Source organism: Stegodyphus dumicola, chromosome 1 (genome assembly GCF_044657685.1).
Source record: "Stegodyphus dumicola isolate Sdum_Otavi_A_Nest chromosome 1, ASM4465768v1".
Classification (NCBI taxonomy): Eukaryota; Metazoa; Arthropoda; class Arachnida; order Araneae; family Eresidae; genus Stegodyphus; species Stegodyphus dumicola.
This window is the reverse complement of record NC_140768.1, coordinates 93,239,278-93,260,249: the sequence shown is the minus strand read 5'-3', so window position 1 is coordinate 93,260,249 and position 20,972 is coordinate 93,239,278. Positions and strand designations below refer to the sequence as shown.

At 31.9% G+C, this 20,972-nt stretch overlaps 1 protein-coding gene across 1 annotated transcript; it reads right to left on the bottom strand.

Annotated features, from left to right (window-relative positions):
• Nucleotides 1–6,555: 6,555 nt before the first annotated feature.
• LOC146999151 (uncharacterized) lies at nucleotides 6,556–12,541 on the bottom strand. The gene is made up of 3 exons (XM_085817833.1): nucleotides 10,972–12,541; nucleotides 10,082–10,235; nucleotides 6,556–7,009 (listed from the first exon to the last, which is right to left on the bottom strand). Exons 1-3 carry the CDS (start codon nucleotides 11,120–11,122, stop codon nucleotides 6,556–6,558), a joined length of 759 nt encoding a protein of 252 aa, XP_085673959.1. The 5' UTR covers nucleotides 11,123–12,541.
• Between the last annotated feature and the right edge of the window lie 8,431 nt (nucleotides 12,542–20,972).

The following is a 20,972-nucleotide window of genomic DNA, read 5'->3' as shown; positions in this document are numbered from 1 at the left end:
TGTAGCAAGAACTTAAGATTATCATTATGCATTAAAACTAATCAGTCTGCTCAAAAAATGCATTAGATATGTGATTTTACTCATGCATTATTTCTTCGTACATACACAAATAGAAATATATATTTCTGGCATATATGTATATAATATTTGGAGTGTGCAGTAGTTTTTAAAATGCATGAAATTTATGAAATCAGATTGAAATATGTGTTATATTTTATTATCTATTTAATGGAGAGATACTTATTTATTACTGATTTAATGGAGAGATACGTTTTATTATATTACGTTTTTATTGTCAAGTGGAGTAATCTTTGAAATATTATAAAAACTGTATAATGGATTGTTTTGCTAAGCAAGTTTTTTCCGAACATTACGCTCTGTTAACTCTTTGTTGAATATGTCCACTGTATTATGAAAAGAAACCTGACATTGTATTAAAAACATATTTCCCTAAAAGATTTAAGGAAGGCAATTATTATTCATTTTCTCAAATATTTGTTTTTATATATTATGTAATGAATGTGGAATATTTATGATTGCAACCTTTGAAATCAATCAAAAATAAATATTTAGGTCAAAAGAATTGTGTATGTAAAAAAACTTGTCCACATGTATATTTTCATGTTAACAGAATTTGTTTTTATATATAATGAACAATTATGTGAGTTCATCAATGCAGAGATTCCTTATTGATTTCTACAATATTTGTCCTTGCAATCGTAAAACTGCATATTTGCAAAAAGTATAGATATATTTTCTTTGAAAATAAAAGTAAGACTGTTAAGTAGTGTCTTAGATATCAATTGTTTTATCTTTATTTAAAAATTAGGGCGTAATCGGCAAATTACTGAGAAAATTTAGATGACTAAAAACTAAAGAATTTTGAATGCAAGAATGTTAGATAATTTTAGATATAGATTTTATTGCTTATTACTATATTTAACTACACTTATTATTGCAGCTTATGTAAAATTTACTGTTTCTGTTTAAAAGGTTGTTCGGGGATACTCAGATAACCGGCACTTGGCGAACTTCCAGAAATCGCGTTCACCTACTTGAGCGATAGGCGCCAAACAGTGGGAGGACAGTTCAGGTTGCAAGTTTAAACCTTCACTCAGCTAGGGAGAAAGGGAAAAGGGAAGGGATATTTTCTTACGCCTTACTTCGGCTGTCATGCGACTCTGCAGATGAATCTTCGTGTTGATCACATGACTTTGTCAGTAGACGTGGTGAATACGCTCATAAGCTGTTTGTTGTATTTTTAGATTACTATTAAAATTATTAATGACTTAAAAATTAAATAATCAATCAAATTAAAAATGTTAATAATTATCAAATTAAAATGATTATTTAATTATATTTCATTAATAATTAATAAATTAAATATGATTAATTAATTAGATTTCATTAATAATTAAGAAATTAAATATGATTAATTAATTAGATTTCATTAATAATTAAGAAATTAAATATGATTAATTAATTATATTTCATTAATAATAATTATTATTTTAAGAACTTGATTCTTTTTCTAAAATGCATCATAAAAAGTAAACAATAAGATATAGCATTTTTATTATTATCTGCTTACATTTAGCAATAAATATGACAGCTTTAAAGGCTGATAAACCATGGCCAAAAAAGACAGTTTGCATAAAACAATGCAATGTAAATGCAGAAGTCAAACAGCTTTTTAAAAGCAGATAATTACTAAAAATAGCATTTGGTATTAACAACAGCTGTTCAAAAGTACAAGTAGCAACTGCACGGTGATACATGCACCACAACTATGACGGATTTCTTTTAAGAGACATATATTGATTCTCTTGAAAAATGTATCAGCACAATTGGTGTTAATTCAAGAGTACTTGATGTGGGCATCTTTTAAAGTCTATGCCTTGGTTCTTCAGTGTTGTGATTTATATATTGCAGTTGACCATTTTTAATTTTAACAATTCTTGTAAATAACCATCAATAAGAAAATCTTTCATCCTCCATACTATTGTGTTCCTGTGGTGACATTTGACAATGTATACTGAAAATTATTAAGTTTGCCATGTTCTGTCATCCCTTAAACTTGTGATATAAATTCTGTTACGCCCTGTATATATATATAGAAAGAGCTTTGAAAAAAAAGTAATAAGTGCATGTTTTTCAATTGCATTTCAGAGTATGGAAATTAAAAATCCTGCAGCCCTTTCATAAATAAATACAGCAGAATTACAGGTTCGAAAATGTAATTTATTTCCTAAGTATTTTTGGTAAGTACTAAATGTAAATATATACAAAAGAAGGCATTTACACATTTTTAGAACAATTTGGGGGCCATTTAATTATGTTTAAAATGTAAAGAGTATTTTTTTATATGTTCAATATGATAGCTTTTTTTCCGGCAAGCCTGCCCAGAAAATGCCCATGATTTCTCCGAAAGAAGGGCTTTTCATAATATTTCCATGGGTATTGATTTTTATTCCTCGTCCATAACTTTCCAGATTCCATCTGTTGTGATGGCTTTGCACTTAGGAAGCTTAGCTCTTTATGAGATTAAAGGCCCGTTTACACTAGCGGAACTTGGTCCCAAGAAACGTACGCTAACGTTAAGTTGTTACTCCCAAGGATCCCACCCGTTTACACTTGTCTCAAAGCCTAAGAATTACTACCCCCAACCAATCAAGTCGCTTTGATTTGCGCATGGGCAATATTTCCTATTTTGGGGTACAATGTCGAAAGTTTGCAGTAGAATGTCTAAAGTTAAAAAAGCTGAAGAAAGAAAGCGCGTTATGCATTTGAGAAGTAATTTAATATGTATGTATTTGCTGTACAAAAGCGTTTGCGTTCCAAGGCGGGAATGGGTTCGGTCAATATTTCAAGAGCGAGATACGTATTCCGCTCATGCAGTATTGTTTCCGTCACTGAGGCAGAAGTACCCAGAATTATTTTTCAATTATACTCGAATGACGGTAAGTTATTTTTATTTTTTAGCAAAACCTGAAAGTAAAAATTGAAGGAAAGACTGTCAAATATTTCTTTTTATATATCAGTAAATTAGTAATTTTTTTCCTTAGTAATTTATACTAAGGAAATAGGATTAATGATTACATTGCGATTTAATTACCGACAAAATGATTTTTTATATAATTATGGACTAGCATTAGTTATAACTAATTAGTTTAATTGGTTTATTAAGCGCATTATTAATGAAGGTTGTTTATAATTCGATTACCTTAATGAAACGTAATATCAGATTGAGTATAATGTAAAATTACTAGATGTGCCAGATGTTTGGACAGTCAACATTTTAATGCACTATCGTGTATTAGGATATGTTCCTTTGTTAGAAAATACCCAGCATTCTGTATCCGTAGATTTTTTAATTATTACTGTCATGAATTTTATTAGTATTGCTTCACTTTGTCATGAAAATACTTTTGTAGAACCAGAAATATAAAATAATTAGGCTTTTAAATAATATATTCTAGAGAATTTGGAAGATCCATAAAAAGACTTGCTTTTAAAAGATTTTCTGCATTCCTGTTCCACCTGTGTTTTATATTTGACAAATGAGCAATAAAATTAAATCATGTAAATATTTTAAAAAATCATTTTTGGAGAATATTGTAGTAATATGATGAAAAACACTTAACCTCTAAAAGAATGTAAGAATAATTGTATCAAAATAGATTATTTAATGAAATTCTACTACCTGAAAATTAAGCAATTGTTAGAGTATAAGAGTGAAATTGAAATGGAGAGTAATTTTCCTTTTAATCAGAATTATCATATTTTATTTTTTCAAATTTATAAGATAAATAACTGAATATTTTTCACTGATCATAGTTGCAGCAACACAGTATATATTTTGGCAATATAAGTATATAGTGATGCCCCTCATGTTGAGCACCTTCAATAGTCAAAAGTATTCCTGAGAATATAAACAAACATTGGTAATGACAATCACAGATAACTATATTCTCTGAAGGTTGCTATAATATCCCGTCGGTGGCTAAATAAATAAAAACACTGAACATTAATTGTTCAATACCTGATGAAAGGGTTTAGAACATAGGCATTTTGTGCATATCTGTCCAAGATATAAATGTAAATTAATTTACCTTAAAAAATCTTCCTGATGACATTAGGGTTACCATTAAGCAGGTAACCCTAGTGTGTGGTGCATAATCAAATAATCATGTTGAAAGTTATCACCTTCCCAGAAGGCTAAAATCATTTCTAATTATGGAGTTTATGTTATTTTTGTTAATAACATGAGAGTAATCGCTAAAAGTGTTAATTGTTAGAAATAGTAAGATTATACTTCAAGCAATTTTTCAAGACAACAAAATTATTTTCTCTTACTTTGGCTAATCATTTTAGCACAATATAAACTATTTTGTGTTTGTTTTTATATTAATTAGATAATTAAATACAGTTCTGATGTTCAATTTACTCATAAGTATAATATTATTGAATTTACATGTAGGGAGAACAATATGATCATCTTCTTCATTTACTGCAAGATAAACTACAGAAGCAAGAAACACGTTTTAGGAAATCAATTTCAGCGTCTGAGAGACTTGCCATCTGTTTAAGGTAAATATAAATATATACATTTGTTTTGAAAGCAGTGTCGACGCTATACAATTTACCGCCTGGTGCAAACTCCACAAATCTGAAATTCTGCCACCTGATTCCTTCCTAAATTCTAATAATTTTGTCATCTGGTGTGGTCACACTGGTTGCCTATGCTCTGGCACCAGCTCTATTTGAAAGTCTTTATTACATCTAATTCCAGTTTTGTGTAGTATATATAATTGAAAATTAATGTTCTTGTCAGAACATTTTATACTTCTGTCTAACTGAACTTTTTAAAATTCATATTTTTTTTTAAATTTGTGATGCATTTAAAAAATTATGAATAAGAACATAATTTTATCAAAATAAGTTACATAAATAAAGCATTTATTTTCTGTGGTTTAATAATAAGAAAGAAAATTGCAATCTCTTTGAAACTGACCCCCCCCCCCAAAAAAAAAAACCTTTTTTAAAACTTGCATACTGCTACAGATTGCCCTTTGTTCATTTTTAAACATGTTTTTAAAACTGCAAAAATTTAATTATTGATTCAGAATGTTTTTGTAGATTTTTAGCATCTGGAACTAATTATACAGACCTGGCATACACTTTCCGTGTTTCTAAATCTTCAGTTTCACATATTATTCGAGAGACCTGTGATGTCATATGGCAAGTCTTACAGCCACTGGTTATGGCTATACCAGCATCACCAGATGAATGGGCTGTAATAGCAGAAGGTTTTGCATATAAATGGAATTTTCCCAACTGTGTTGGTGCAATCGATGGTATGTATTATGTCTTGCATTCCATATTTATTTGTCAGTGAGTACTTTTGAAATACAAAAACTGCATTATATTAAAATTAGGCAAATGAAGATTCTTTTCAAAGATAAATATAAAATATTAAAGAATCATCTAACATGATATATGAGCTGTCTTAAAATATCAAAAGACTGGAATTGTTTCATAATGAATAAATGAAAATGTGAAATGAAAAACAAATTTTAATATAAAAAGGAATTTTTTTGCAAGTTTCTAATTTAAGAACTTTTTTAAGAACTGAATTTATTATTGGAAAAAGTATTTATATTAATTTTTATCATTAAAGTGTATATTATTTTTCTTTAGGCAATTAATAATTATTGCTTTTTTTTTCCTTGTAGGTAAGCATATCAGAATACAAGCTCCACCGTCAGCTGGATCAACATATTATAATTATAAGGGCTATAACAGCATAGTCCTAATGGCAGTGGCAGATGCTAGTTACACTTTCCTTTATGTTGATTCAGGCAACTATGGACGCATCAGTGATGGTGGAATTTTCAGTAACTGTTCACTAGGTAAAGCTTTGGTTAGTGAAACTTTGTTTTCATTGCCAAATCCAACACCATTATTAAATAGTGATCGAGTTTTGCCTTTTGTATTTGTTGGAGATGAGGCTTTTCCACTCAGGAAAAATATTTTACGCCCTTATCCTGGCAAATTTCTGTCGAATGAAAGAAACATTTTTAATTACAGACTTTCTCGAGCAAGGAGGTGCGTTGAAAATGCTTTCGGCATATTGGCGTCTAGGTGGAGAGTACTTCGTACTGAAATTGCCCTGAACCCAGAGCATGCTAATAAAGTAGTTTTGGCATGCTGTTGCCTTCATAATTACTTAATGAAAAATGAGTTGGGAAAGGCAGCTAAGAAATACTGTCCAGTGAACTTTGCTGATTCTCTTCTTTCAAATGCCACCATTAAAGAAGGTATGTGGAGAACAGAAGAATTTACATGGCAACCTCTTGGCCGTCTAGGGGCCAATAATTCATCCCGTGCTGCATCTGCAGTTCGAGATAATTTTTGTGAATATTTTTCTGCAGAAGGAGCAGTACCATGGCAAGAAAGGAAAGCATTTCTTGTGTAAATTTATTTTTTGAAAATATTTATGAAATATGTAAATAAAACAATAAAACAACTGATTAGTGTTATGTACAAATAATTTCATTTATTTCTTGCCATAATTTGTAAAAATTGTATTTTCGTTTCCAATTTTTTTTCATCGGTCATTTTTTTCAAATCACTATGGAGACTCAATAAAAATAGTTTATCATCATCGTCATCATCATTTTCACATCGATGGTGATTTTTTAAATATTTATTTGTTTCATCAATAACAGAAAGCAATGAACTTTCAACTGTTTCTTTCTTTTTTCTTTTCTTCCCTCTAGGAATATTTTCATCATTATTATTTGAATTAGTGTTATCTAAGATTTGTCTGGAGCTTGATGCAGGTGATAAAGGTGATTCACATGAGGGCATAATGTGAATAACAGATGGCTCCACATATTCAGGTTCTGTCGAATATTCAATATTATCTGAAGACTCGGAGACAACAGATTCTACTGTGAAATTAAGCTCCTCGAATTCTTTGTTTCCTTGAAAGTTTGTCTGTGTCCTGTTTAGAAAGAAAACAAGGAAAAAAATCAAATGCATATGAAAAATATTTTTAATACATTAATGATTATTTTGTGATATAAAGTAATTAGGTAGTGAAATAAGCAAATTTAGAATCTTATTTGTTACTGCATTAAATAGCTTATTTTTTAATTTTTATTACTTATGAACTGCAGACAATTTAAATAGATCTTAAAATTTAGCATGAAAAATAATGTAAACCAAGAGTCTTCTTGCTTCAGTGTGATTACCTGAAACTAAAAAGCCTTTTTTTGTTAATTTGAATTATAACATCCCATTGAATTCTTTTCTTACATAATATTTTGTGTTAATTAATATTTGCAAGAATAATTTCTAAAAAAATACAGTTTGTTACATCCAGTTGTATGGGGTAATTCCTAGTCATTACGTTCTTGGAGCAATACTGGATCACATTTTGTTTTTAATTAAAATAATATTTTATCAAATATGGGGAGGGGTAAAATCATCATCACTCTTTGAATCTTTTGTACTGCAATATACAACCAAATTGTCATATTTACTCACTAATAATTTTATCGTACAAATATGGAGAAGGCAAAATGACATGAATAATTTATTTTTCGACGTATGGTGCAAAATAAATAAGGTGTATTAGATACATTTAATTAAATTACATACATTACTGCAATAATTTATTATATGCATTAAATTATTATTACATATATGATTATATTATTCATTGAATTATATGTACACAGCATCGAGGTTTGCCGATTTCGCCTCATGCAAAGATTTCGGATTGCAGCGTTAGAATCACTGTTGCTGTAAAATGTCAACAGCTTTTCTTTATTTTTCCGTATATCATACACAATCATGTCGCAATTCCATGCCATTCTGCTATATAGAGGAGTAGCACCTGCCTCCATCTTTTACAGAATTTGCACTTTTTGCGTTACTGTCAATGCAACGTGTTTACGTTTTTCAAAGTTGCAAGCAGTAAAATCATGAGTGTGTTTCTTATCTGTCATTGTATTAACAAGGACTGAAATTTAAAATATTCTTAATTTATCCACAAAACATCAGGATAAAAAAAAAAGGCAGCACTAAACAATCTTGTGAAAATAACAAAGCTCAGAAAATACAACAACGTGAATCATGAACTTGAACAAAGAGTGAATCGTCTGCTTTTTTACCTCGATGCAGATTAGAAGGAAAAAAACTTATCTTTTTTCTTAAACTTTTTATGTCAATAATTTGGTATTTCCATTATGACTCATTATTATTCAGTTATTATGACGTCATTATTCGGTAAGTATTTTTTCTTCGATATTTCGTACTCAATGTTGTGGTTTCCGAAACCAAGAAACTCAGAATATAAACTGAATGCTTATATTCCGAGAGGCAACGCGGATTTCAGGAGTTGGCGGATTTTCGGTATTTGCCTGTATTTGTAGACATTAAGATGAAAAAATGGAACAGATTATTGGACGTGGAATCGCATCTCAGATTAAAATTAACAACCAGGGAACAAAATTATGACAATCTGTCATCTCAGCACAAACAGTTTCATCCTTCTCATTAATCCAAATAAATGTTATTTATAATGTAACATTTATTTATATTAATGCCATAGAAAATCAAATTTATAGTAGTGAAGATGAGCGGGATTATGAGTTAAATAACATGGCTGTAAATATTACTATTGGAGGCTGCAATTTAACAGTTGTGATGACAGTAGTGTTTTTGACAGTAACAATAATGTAGTATTGCCCTAAATAGAGATGACTTTAAATGACTTCATATAGTAATTATAAAGAAATCAATATTTTAGATGAAAAAGAAGAATCTCTTGCCTTCATTGAAGAAATTTTGAATATGCATACAAAGCCCTTACGTAATAAATGAAAATATTGAGCCACTAATAACTCTTATTTCTTTTTATAGAAACACAATCACAAGAGAATTTTATCAAATTTTTTGTATCTTACAGTTTAAGACAATTTTATATAATCTTGGCTTACACATTTCACATTCTATAAATAAAAAAAGATCACTATACTTTGGGGACTGTTTTGAAAAATTTCATGCCATGAAAGATTTTAACAGTTAATTCAGTAATAAAGTATTGCAACTTCATTTTTTAATTCAGTTTCATATATACTTTTGTATTTATTTTCATTATGAATTAATGTAATAATTTAAGCACAACTCCTTGATCTGATGGTATATATTATGATAATTAATCCCAGGCTTTATGTATTAAGTGCAAAGTAACTTCATAAAATTAAAGCAGGTATGCATAATCTCAAACACTAACTTCTGAACATCAAAATGGTCAGTAACACATCAGTTTTGAACTGTGTGAGTACAGAAATAAGGGCATCAACTATAGAGGGATAAACTATAAAAAGAAATTGGCCACAAAAAGAAAAAAAAAAAAAAAAAAAAAACATATACAGACGAGTCTTCATCAAAATATTTAGAAACTCAGCTTTCAAAGGAAAGAGCAAGTGCTTTGTTTATATTATGCATATACTGTACTTTGTTAATAAGTTTACATTGCAAAAATATTGCCCTATTTTTAATTGGGAAGATTAAAAAAGTACAGAACAGCAAAGTTTCTACAACATTTTTTAAGGGTAAGAACTTCAGTTGGCCCAAACACGTTAGAAAAAAAACTATAATGTGTAATACAGTTTTATTACAACACATTTACAAGGTGTTAAACCATTCATAACGAGTGATGAGGCAATAAATGTTAAAAAAAAAAATTGTGTAGGAGAAGTTTTTGTTTTCCAGAGCGTAAATATTTGGATAGAATTTGAGTTATGGCAAAGCATATCTGCCTAAGGGGAGGAATTTCTTAAGTAAATTGGTTTATATCCACATATGTGACTATCTAACATATTTAATAAATTTATATCAATAAAGTTACAATTTTTGATTGCTAGTCAACCTAGGATAACTCCAAATAATCCATTTATGCTTTATAATATTACAGACTACTAACAAGTAAGATTGTATTTTGTTAATATGAAAATTTATCATTTTATATTTAACATAACTAAATAATTTGGTTCTGAATATTTACCTTCGATGGCGGATACATGGATCCAAAAATGATATTTGGGGCATCAGATGCCATTGCTGCTCTGCAGACTCGGCACTAGCTCCACTTTTGCATTTTGTTTTTCTTCGGCTATATTGCTTACGCAGATTCTGCCACCGGTAAGTAACCTCTTCAACTGTGAAATTAAAAAAAAATATAGCTGAAATTTTAATTCAACCACTGTAATTAATTACTGTTTAATTATTAATATTTTATGCAAACAATTATACTAATTATATGAGATTCAAAATGTATCCATACGAAAATGAAATATGGATCTTATATATTTATATATATGGATATTTATATATTTAGGGATTTTTTATGTATTTCGGAATAAACATTTGCATGAGAAATGAAGAAAATGTATTTTTGAAAATTGAGGAGGAAAACTTTAATCAAATTTTTACTACTGTTGATCTTCACACTTACTACTTTTACTTGGTACTTCTTCTCATAAGCCTTCAGTAACATGTTGCAAAAAAGAAGAGCAAACTAATGTAAAGACAATAGCTAAAATTATGTAATCATCTGAATTGCTATAATTTGGGAAAAATTTTAAATATATATAATTGAAGGTTGCTGCATATAATTTTCATAGAACAGTGTACATTTAGATACATTTTAAAGCAGTTAATAAACTTTAATTTTAAAAAATCCATCTACTGAGCTTATTTAAATTTTATGAAACTCAGATTTTCAGAAATGTTCTAAAATGCTATAATTTAACATATGTCAACAAATTTTTATCGTGTAATCGTTATTAAACCTATTTTGTACTTGAACAATTGCGTTAGTCGAAAGAGAACTAGAATAAAAGAGAGCACATTGCAATCCGAAAGGAGCAAAAAAATAAATAAATGGATACATACCATCTCGGTTCAGTCTTTCGGCAACCAGTAGCCAAGCAACGTCTTGTTCTCTTTTCATTCGATATTCTTTTTTTCTATTATCCCATAAAATCGGATGTTGTTGTACTTCTGCAATTAATTTGCAGTCAGACGTAGTCAAATCTTCCGCCATGTTTTTCGCTTAAAGCATCAACAAAACCCTCGTGATAGTTTGTAAGTCTGTGATTGGCCAAAGCTTTCATCTCATAGGTTCGGAGTTAAAATTTTCCATCTCTTGGGTTTACGTCAATTCCCTTTGAAGATTAACCGCTCGACTTAGGTTACGTTTCTTAGGACGTTAGCTTACGCTTCTTGGGACCAAAGTTCCGCTAGTGTAAACGGGCCTTAAAGGCACAACAGTCCACCTGTGATTTTTTTTAAAATTCTGATCAAAATTATTCTAAAAATATGTTAACACCCTATTTGTATATTATTTCTTTATTATGTATCTTATTTTTCTTGTAACAGTGATTTCATTTTTATAATATCTTGACTGTTATACTTAAAAAAACATTTTTTGCCTCCCTTGGTTTTTGAATTTTTCAGGTTCGAAGGATTATGGCTCTTGGCGACACCTCCGTAAAAAAAAAAAACGCATCACGATTCCTACCTCCTGATGTAGGTTTGCACTTGATGTACAGACATAATTACTTTCAAAATTTTTAAATATTTAACGTATCATATTGCTTAATTTGTTATGCATGTCATGCTTCGCAATAACCAATTTCTTCATGATTATAATTCAACTTTCATTTCCTTAAAACTGAAATTAATACTTAAAAGTAACAATTGAAATATTTAGCATGCTTCTTTGAGTATTTTACAGTTTCTGTTTTTTTAAAGCAAGTGCAAACCTACTTCTAAGGTGATGTGGAAATGGAATTTATTTATCCCCACCTTTTTAATTATGGAATATTTTAAACAGATGCTGAAGCCAGTCAGTTTTTAAGAATGTTAAGTATGACTCTGAGTGTGTGACCTGATATGAGGAGGATAGTCCAAGCTACTAGATTTGTGTTGCATGCAGTGTGAACATTTCATAAGTGTACAACAAAGTGATTTGGATTAATTATTTCAAAACACGAACCTCAGATGTTAATATTTCAAGAAACTGTTTTTTAGAAGAACTGCAAATATCAACAAGAATATAATAAAAGGATATATACAACACGTTATGCACAACTGCAATGGGGTAAGTTAAAATTCTTGTACCTATTTTTGCATTCATTCATTCATATATTTTATTATAAATTTGTTGGTAATATAATATGAATGGATAATTTTATATAAGATATTTATTCTATATAAAATGCTAACATAAGTTTATTTTAATATAGAGAGTAAAAGTAAATCTATAATGAACGGTTTAGTTCATCAAAATAAAATGTCATCCGAGTTATCTGAGTATCTCCAAATAATATACTCATGTATATTTTATCTTTTAAAATGTTTAACGTTACTTACGTGATAAATATTCCATTTGCATAATCTTTACTGCATTTATATGAAGAACATGTTTTCAAACATATTTAACTATTATTATAGATAAGTGTAGAAATTAATGGTCAGAATTAAAAAAGAAAAGTATTAAGTTGGTAAGGTAATAATGTTGGAGTTATATATATCTTCATCTAAAATACTAAGGTGAAAACATGTATGTAGATTAACTTTAACATATCAACAACTAAATTAATTTTATGTACATTGTTTACCTTTTTAACGCAAACGCGTTATTGTATTTAGCCTCAGGCGATTTTCGCCTAGCACCGGTTTCTCCCCTATGTCCGGCTCAGGAGGGAAATTTTGGAAAGCGTCTTTTGACATCATTTCCCTCTTGACGTCAAAAAAATCCTTCCGAGGATTTGGCGATTTTCGCCGATTCAAGATGGCGGAAAAAATTGCGCCAAGTGCCGGTTATCTGAGTCTTCCCCTGAATTAATCTCCTGAACACACTCTTTATGTATATAAATGTTTCTGTATGCAATTTTATAGAAATATTTAGCTACGCATGACAGAAAAATTACACAAGGTTTTACGACAATTTTTCAATTTCGTTTCATAAGAATGTGATTTTACTGCTTGCATGCATGATTTATTTAAATCTGTTGATAAGAATTTCAAAAAATTTTGATTATTTGTGGTGTAAACTCCGCATCAGTATAAAATGATCAAACATTAGCAATTTAAAACAAGAATAATATTCAAAGTTCTTTATTTTATATAATGTTTTAGATATCTATCAAAGAATGATAGTAATTAGTCATCAAACGAAATAAAAAATAACTTTTTCTTAATATTCTAGCACTACACGGAAAAGCAATTCACCCTTCCGATAATCAACACAAATGTAAACAAACTTCTCTTTACGACTGGGCGGAATGCGCAAAAATCACGAAAGTGTCTCTGCGCAACTAGTCGTACGTTTAGCATTTTTACCATGTTTCAGCTAAACGTCCGACGTCGTACGGGTAGACACAGCCCCACAATTCCACATAAAACGTAAACAAAGTATCGAAGCTTCGTAATCGATTACAAAGCGCAAAGTTATCAGCTATTCGTCATCGATGGGGAAAGGACAGTCTGGGCCATCCGAAAAAGCGGCGACCTCTTTTCTGCTGACAGATAGACAAAGTAGACAGATGTCTTGTTTTGCACCCGCTAAGTCTTTCTGCACCGATGGGCGAAAAACCAAGCATAGGTGCGAAGGAAAGGTATATAGAAAGAGGGGCAATTTCGTATTTGAGGAGAGTAAAAAGGAACTTCGTACATCTTGTACGAGTTCAAAAGGCCAGGAAGAAAAGATGGGACAAAATAAAATTTAAAATAAATGGCCCAAAAATAATAGAGGGAGAAAAAAAAAAGGGGGGGCCTATAGAAAGAAAAGGAAAAGAAGTAGGAAATATCCTAAAATACGATTGTGTCCATGAGTGTAGTTAAAAGGAGAAGAAACTGCCTTCATTTACAATAAATAGTGTCTCACATGTGTGTTTGTGTAGTGAGTGTGTTTGGTAATGGTGAATAGATGTGTTACTGGGGAAAAAACAAATATTGACGGTGTTAAAATGCTTCGTATCAAGGTATTTAGCATGGAATATAAAGTAATATGTACGCTTGCATCCTGAGATATCAACAAAGGTCATCAAACAAAAGTATATATTAATTTAACCAAAGTAACTTATGCTGCTTTCATACTCGACATTTTCATACATTTTTCAAAAAACAGCAGCAGACTAACAACATAGAACCATATACAATACAAGATCACAACCGCACACACCCAAAATATACATATATATATATATATATATATGTGTGTGTGTGTGTGTGTGTGTATATATATATATATATGTGTGTGTGTGTGTGTGTGTGTGTGTGTGTAAATTACTGAGTATATGTATTAAAAACACAAATTAAACAGTATTTATTAATTTAACTATCATAATTTATTACAAGATTAATTATTTTACTATCATAATTTATTACTAGTTAAATAATGTTAGTATAACACAATGAGGCACGCTGTTATTTATATAAGCTCATAGTTCTAAGAATTCATTTAAGGCGGTGAAGAATAAACCATTCCTTACATATGGACATTTAACAGATAGCAAAGAACAATATGAGAAAAAATCGGTGAGGTATAATATTATTTAAAGGCGAAACTATATTCAAGCGATCTAGAAAGAAATGAGAATCCAGAAGATCCGAGAGGGAAATAGCGCGATGCCCAAATTATCCCTCTCATCCCCAAATTTTCCCTCTCTCGAGATTCCTTAAGGGCTTTGTAAGTGTTGACAGACGTGAACTGATAACGCTGGCGTCTGTTTGGAGTTGATACACAAAGGAAGCCGCAAGCAATGGCAATTTCAAGTATTTTTAATGCTTTAAACTGATGAAAAATTAAGATTTATTGATTTAAATGCACTTATTTAAAGAAATTTGATTTAGTTTAGATGAAAGAAAAGTACTTATCTTAAAATTCCAGGCTTTTGGAGTATATCCTTACATTGTCCGCTGTTTTATTCTCGTCAACATCGGAGCCGAAATTCATTGGAATGATATAGGTGTTGTAGGGGAAAAAAACATTTTTCAAAGAAATTTAATTGATAATCACCAAGAGGAAAGGAAATATTTTCACTTTTTTACGGAGCGCAGCGATCGTGCTGCCGCTTGCCTCGGTGATCGCAGACCACTCCTCTTTTCTGCTTAAGACAGACAGACAGACAAAGTAGACAGATGTCTTGTTTTGCACCCGCTAAGTCTTTCTGCACCGATGGGCGAAAAATCAAGCATAGGTGCGAAGGAAAGGTATATAGAAAGAAGGGCAATTTCGTATTTGAGGAGAGTAAAAAGGAACTTCGTACATCTTGTACGAGTTCAAAAGGCCAGGAAGAAAAGATGGGACAAAATAAAATTTAAAATAAATGGCCCAAAAATAATAGAGGGAGAAAAAAAAAGGGGGGGCCTATAGAAAGAAAAGGAAAAGAAGTAGGAAATATCCTAAAATACGATTGTGTCCATGAGTGTAGTTAAAAGGAGAAGAAACTGCCTTCATTTACAATAAATAGTGTCTCACATGTGTGTTTGTGTAGTGAGTGTGTTTGGTAATGGTGAATAGATGTGTTACTGGGGAAAAAACAAATATTGACGGTGTTAAAATGCTTCGTATCAAGGTATTTAGCATGGAATATAAAGTAATATGTACGCTTGCATCCTGAGATATCAACAAAGGTCATCAAACAAAAGTATATAATTATTTAACCAAAGTAACTTATGCTACTTTCATTCTCGACATTTTCATACATTTTTCAAAAAACAGCAGCAGACTAACAACATAGAACCATATACAATACAAGACCACAACCGCACACACCCAAAAAAAAAATATATATATATGTGTGTGTAAATTACTGAGTATATGTATTAAAAACACAAATTAAACAGTATTTATTAATTTAACTATCATAATTTATTACAAGATTAATTATTTTACTATCATAATTTATTACTAGTTAAATAATGTTAGTACAATGAGGCACAATGAGGCACGCTGTTATTTATATAAGCTCGTAGTTCTAAGAATTCATTTAAGGCGGTGAAGAATAAACCATTCCTTACATATGGACATTTAACAGATAGCAAAGAACAGTATGAGAAAAAATCGGTGAGGTATAATATTATTTAAAGGCGAAACTATATTCAAGCGATCTAGAAAGAAATGAGAATCCAGAAGATCCGAGAGGGAAATAGCGCGATGCCCAAATTATCCCTCTCATCCCCAAATTTTCCCTCTCTCGAGATTCCTTAAGGGCTTTGTAAGTGTTGACAGACGTGAACTGATAACGCTGGCGTCTGTTTGGAGTTGATACACAAAGGAAGCCACAAGCAATGGCAATTTCAAGTATTTTTTAATGCTTTAAACTGATGAAAAATTAAGATTTATTGATTTAAAGGCACTTATTTATAGAAATTTGGTTTAGTTTAGATGAAAGAAAAGTACTTATCTTAAAATTCCAGGCTTTTGGAGTATATCCTTACATTGTCCGCTGTTTTATTCTCGTCAACATCGGAGTCGGAATTCATTGGAATGATATTGGTGTTGTAGAAAAAAAAAACCATTTTTCAAAGAAATTTAATTGATAATCACCAAGAGGAAAGGAAATTTTTGCACTTTTTTACGGAGCGCAGCGATCGTGCTGCCGCTTGCCGCTGCTTCTCTGAAAGCAAAATGAGTGTGGAATTACGGTCATAGCTAATATAGGGGTCATAGGACTATCTGTCAACAACAGAAACATAGGACTTCCTTTCCTTCCTTCTTTAAAAGCGCCATTTTGCATGAAAACAAAATTGTCGATAATTTATATTTAAAAAATAATGCGATAATTTATATTATAAAAAAATTTACCTGCAGTTAAAAAGAATTTCAAGCAGACGATTTTTTTAAAAAAATTGTTATTAACTTGTTAGTTTTTAAAACTTGTTAATTTGAGCAGTTAATTCAGTTGCTGTTTGAATGTTGTTATGTGGTGGTTATTAACCGAGTAGTTATTTCCTATGTTTTTGCCATTTTCTGCATACATATATTTCATTAGATAACCAGTCGCTATGGATTTATCTGTGATGCTGAGAGAGGTAAGTGAATGTACAATGCGAAAAATAAGAAAGGGGGACAGTTCCTCTATATCTCTCGTTCTACTCCACCGATTGACAAAACTCAAATTGCGTTTTCCATGCCTCGATCCGAGCATTTTATGCCGAGATATTGCGCGGTAGCGCAATGTGTCCGGCTCAATAACAGAAATTTTGCCTATATGGCACATAATGTTAATGCTACATGACGTGGTATCCCAAGGGAGGACTAAGGGGATGGAAAGGTGTGTGGCCGACAGTAACAAGGCCAGTGAAGCAAGTGGAGTCGAAAAATGGAGAAGCAAAATAGTGCGAGGTATGAATCTAATACTGCATGAAGAATAACATGTAAAAGTAGAGAGAATACACAAAATTTGCCGCCGAGTAAATGATACAAAATAAGTAAATGAACAAAATAAAATAAAATGCTAGTATTGAAATTGAAGCTATATACATTATCTATACTATATACAGTGCAGTATTTAGGTGGGGAAATTAGAATCTCGGATGAGGTGAGCCGCGAGGGGGCAAATATCGTGGTCTTCTTGCAAAATTTCATAATTAAAAGCATTTAAAGAGCCTGTCCATGCCTCGAAAGCGCAACCTAGGATTTATATCAGCGGGGTAGCTAGGGTGGGGCAAGGAGGGACATCTGCCCCCAGGCGCAGCATCCAGGGGGCGCTAAATTGATGGTAAGAAATTTTAAGAATCAAATGTTTTCCATTCTTGGAAACAAAATCTTCAATTGTCCCCGGACGCTGAAAACCCTAGCTACGCCTCTGTTTTATATATAGCTTTGTTCTACTATATAGGTATTTTGACACAAAATCGGACTTTTTCAGAAATGACAGGCCATTTTTTTTCAATATTTCGATTCTACGACTCAAATTATGCCTAGATATTTAATTTTCAGGGGCGTAGCTAGAGGGGGGCAAGGGGGGCATCTGTCCCCGGGCGCAGAATCCAAGGGGCGCCAAACTGATGTTAGGACATTTTAGAATTAAATGTTTTCCATCCTTGGCAAGCAGTAGGGGGCGCGAAATCTTCAGCTGTCCCTGGGCGCTGAAAACCCTAGCTACGACTCTGTTAATTTTGTAATTTTTGGAAAACAAATTTATGGAGATATTTAAAAAATTATATTGGCACATTCTTTTTCAGTTTGCGCTAAGAATTATTCACTTGCGAACTTCTTAATTTATAGCAACCTATTTGTTGTGAAATGAACTAAAGTAATAACTGGCGCGAGGCGCTGCTGCTCGTGACGTCAGCCTGCGTGCTGAGTGTTTCGAATGTTTTGCTTGTAGACAGAACGAAAGCTGATCTCAGAAGAGTAAGACTGTTTTGATGAAAATAGAGAATATCTTATTAAGAATTTTTTGTTTTTATTCATAATGCACCCAGCCTCGGGTAGAGGCAGCCCGCAACTGAATGAATTGTTTTGAATATATTTGATTTATATATTTTCTGTGTTCTCCGCAACATAGTGGTACTCTCGGCGGGACCGGGTGCTATGGATTAGCATTTTCCGATTGAACTTTTAATTTTGAACTTCGATTTTGAATATACTTTGAAGATGGATTCGATCGCTTAGAAGGCCCAAAGAAGAGGACTTAGAATTGCGTTTTCTCAAACCTCAAGGAAAGCCGAAAGGGAATTAACTAAAGAAGTAAGAGATTTAAAAATACTTTCATTTTTGAAGTGTCAACTTTGTGATACATTCCAGAGACTTGACGTATGTCAGAGTGCTATTTCGCAGCAGATTTTGCAGACTAAAGATGGTGAAAATTATTTAGTGATGACTTTGAAGAAGCGGATGATTACCGAGATAAGTTTCTAGAACAGAGTGCTCAAATAGATGCGGAAATAGAAGCCTCCTCTCTTCCAAGTAACTCAGAATCGAGGAAATTTAAATTGCCTAAAATTGAGCTTAAAAAGTTCAGTGGGGAAGCTAAAGATTACCTGACTTTTTGGAGTCAGTTTCAGAAAATCCACAACGACAAAAGTATCGCTGATGAAGATAAAATGCAGTATCTGTTGCAGGCCGTGGAACCCAAATCGAAGGCAGAACACCTAGTCCTTAGCTTCCCGGCAACGGCAGCTAATCCCGGCACAGTCATCGAACAACTAAGAGAGCGCTTTGGACGCGAAGATCTACTTGTGCAAATCTATGTGAGAGACTTGTTAAGCCTAGTGATGAAAAACGCTGTTTCCGGAAGAGCAAAAACTGATCTACCCTCCCTGTATGATGAACTAGAAGGAAAATTGTGAGCGTTGGAAAGTTTGGGGAGAACCCAAGAAAAATATAGCGATTTTTTTACCATCTTAGTGGAAAGTTGCTTACCAGAAGAAGTACTGATGGCGTGGGAAAGAAGCCGAAATCACGACTCCATTGAAACTAAAGGGATTCGATCCTTGCAACACTTAATGAATTTCTTAAAACAGGAAGTCAAGGGCGAAGAGATGGTTCTACTCGCAAGATCTGGTTTCGCTTCCCGACAGAATCATCGGAAGAAAGACTTTCACCACGAACAGGTAAAGCAAAATGAACCCGTAACAGCGTCAGCTCTAGTAAGTCTTGAGAATTCAGGTAAGAGTATTCCGAAATGTAATTTTTGTGAACAGAATCATTCTAGTGAAAAATGTTACTCCGAAAGGAAAAAAAAAAAAAAAAAAAAAGACTTTAGTTGAAAAACAACAATTGTTATTGAAAAAAGATGCTTGTTTCTCTTGTCTGAAAAGAGCGAGTCACATTATTAAATTTTGTCCTTTGAAAGGTAAGTTAAGTTGTTTTCTTTGCAAAAGTTGTAATCATTTTGTTGTAATGTGTAATCAAAAGCTAAAAAATAACGATCAGATACATGTTTCAAAAAAGAGTTTTCTTTCTAAATGTGACAGAAGCGAAACTGTATTTTTGCAAACGCTTTGCTTTCGAGTTCGGTGTCAAGGTCGTGAGAAAATTATTCGCTGCATAATTGATAGCGGAAGCCAAAGTAGCTACGTTAGTGATAGTATGATGAGTCAGCTTAAAGCATCTCCACGTAGGAAGGAGACAGTTATACACGCACTGTTTTGGGGTGGGCGAAACGAAACCTAAACATGAAGTGTTTTCAAGGTCAAGGTCAGCAATTTAAAAAGAACGTTCGCATGTAGTTTTGAAGCACTTTCTGAAAAAAGGATTTGCGCTTTTATTCCTAAGGTTAAGGATAAAGAGGTTTTGAATGAATTAAAAGAAAAGGAAATCGAATTTTCTGATCCATTGCGAAAGGAAACTGAAATTAACCTTTTAATCGGAGCAGATGTTATAGGAAAGTTATTGACGGGAAATTCTGTTGAATTACAGTCGGGGGTAACGGCTGTCGAAACGAAACTTGGGTGGACGGTATTTGGAAAACGAAATTTGAGTGAAAAAGGATAATATTTTGAAAACATTTTCAATGGGTGTCAGGAGAATTCCTCTGAATGAGTTATGGGAACTCGAAGAAATAGGAATATGCGCTCCAATCGAAACTGTTAAAATGAAAGAAAGTTTTAATTTGAGAACATGAAAATTCTTCCAGATGGAAGATATGAAATAGAACTTCCGCGTAAATGTGATATGACACATTTAACCGATAATAAAGAATTATCCTGGAAAAGGTATCAAAGATGATCTATAAACTCAGGTATAGTAAATTTTTCGATGATTATCAAAATGTGTTCAAGGAATGGGAAAGATTGAATATTATTGAACGCGTACCAGAAAATGAACTGAATAATGAATGTCATTATTTGCAGCATAGGCCTGTAATCAGATTAGGAAGTGAAACCACGAAAATTCGTCCTCTGTTTGAGAAAGAGAAACTCTCTTTGAACGA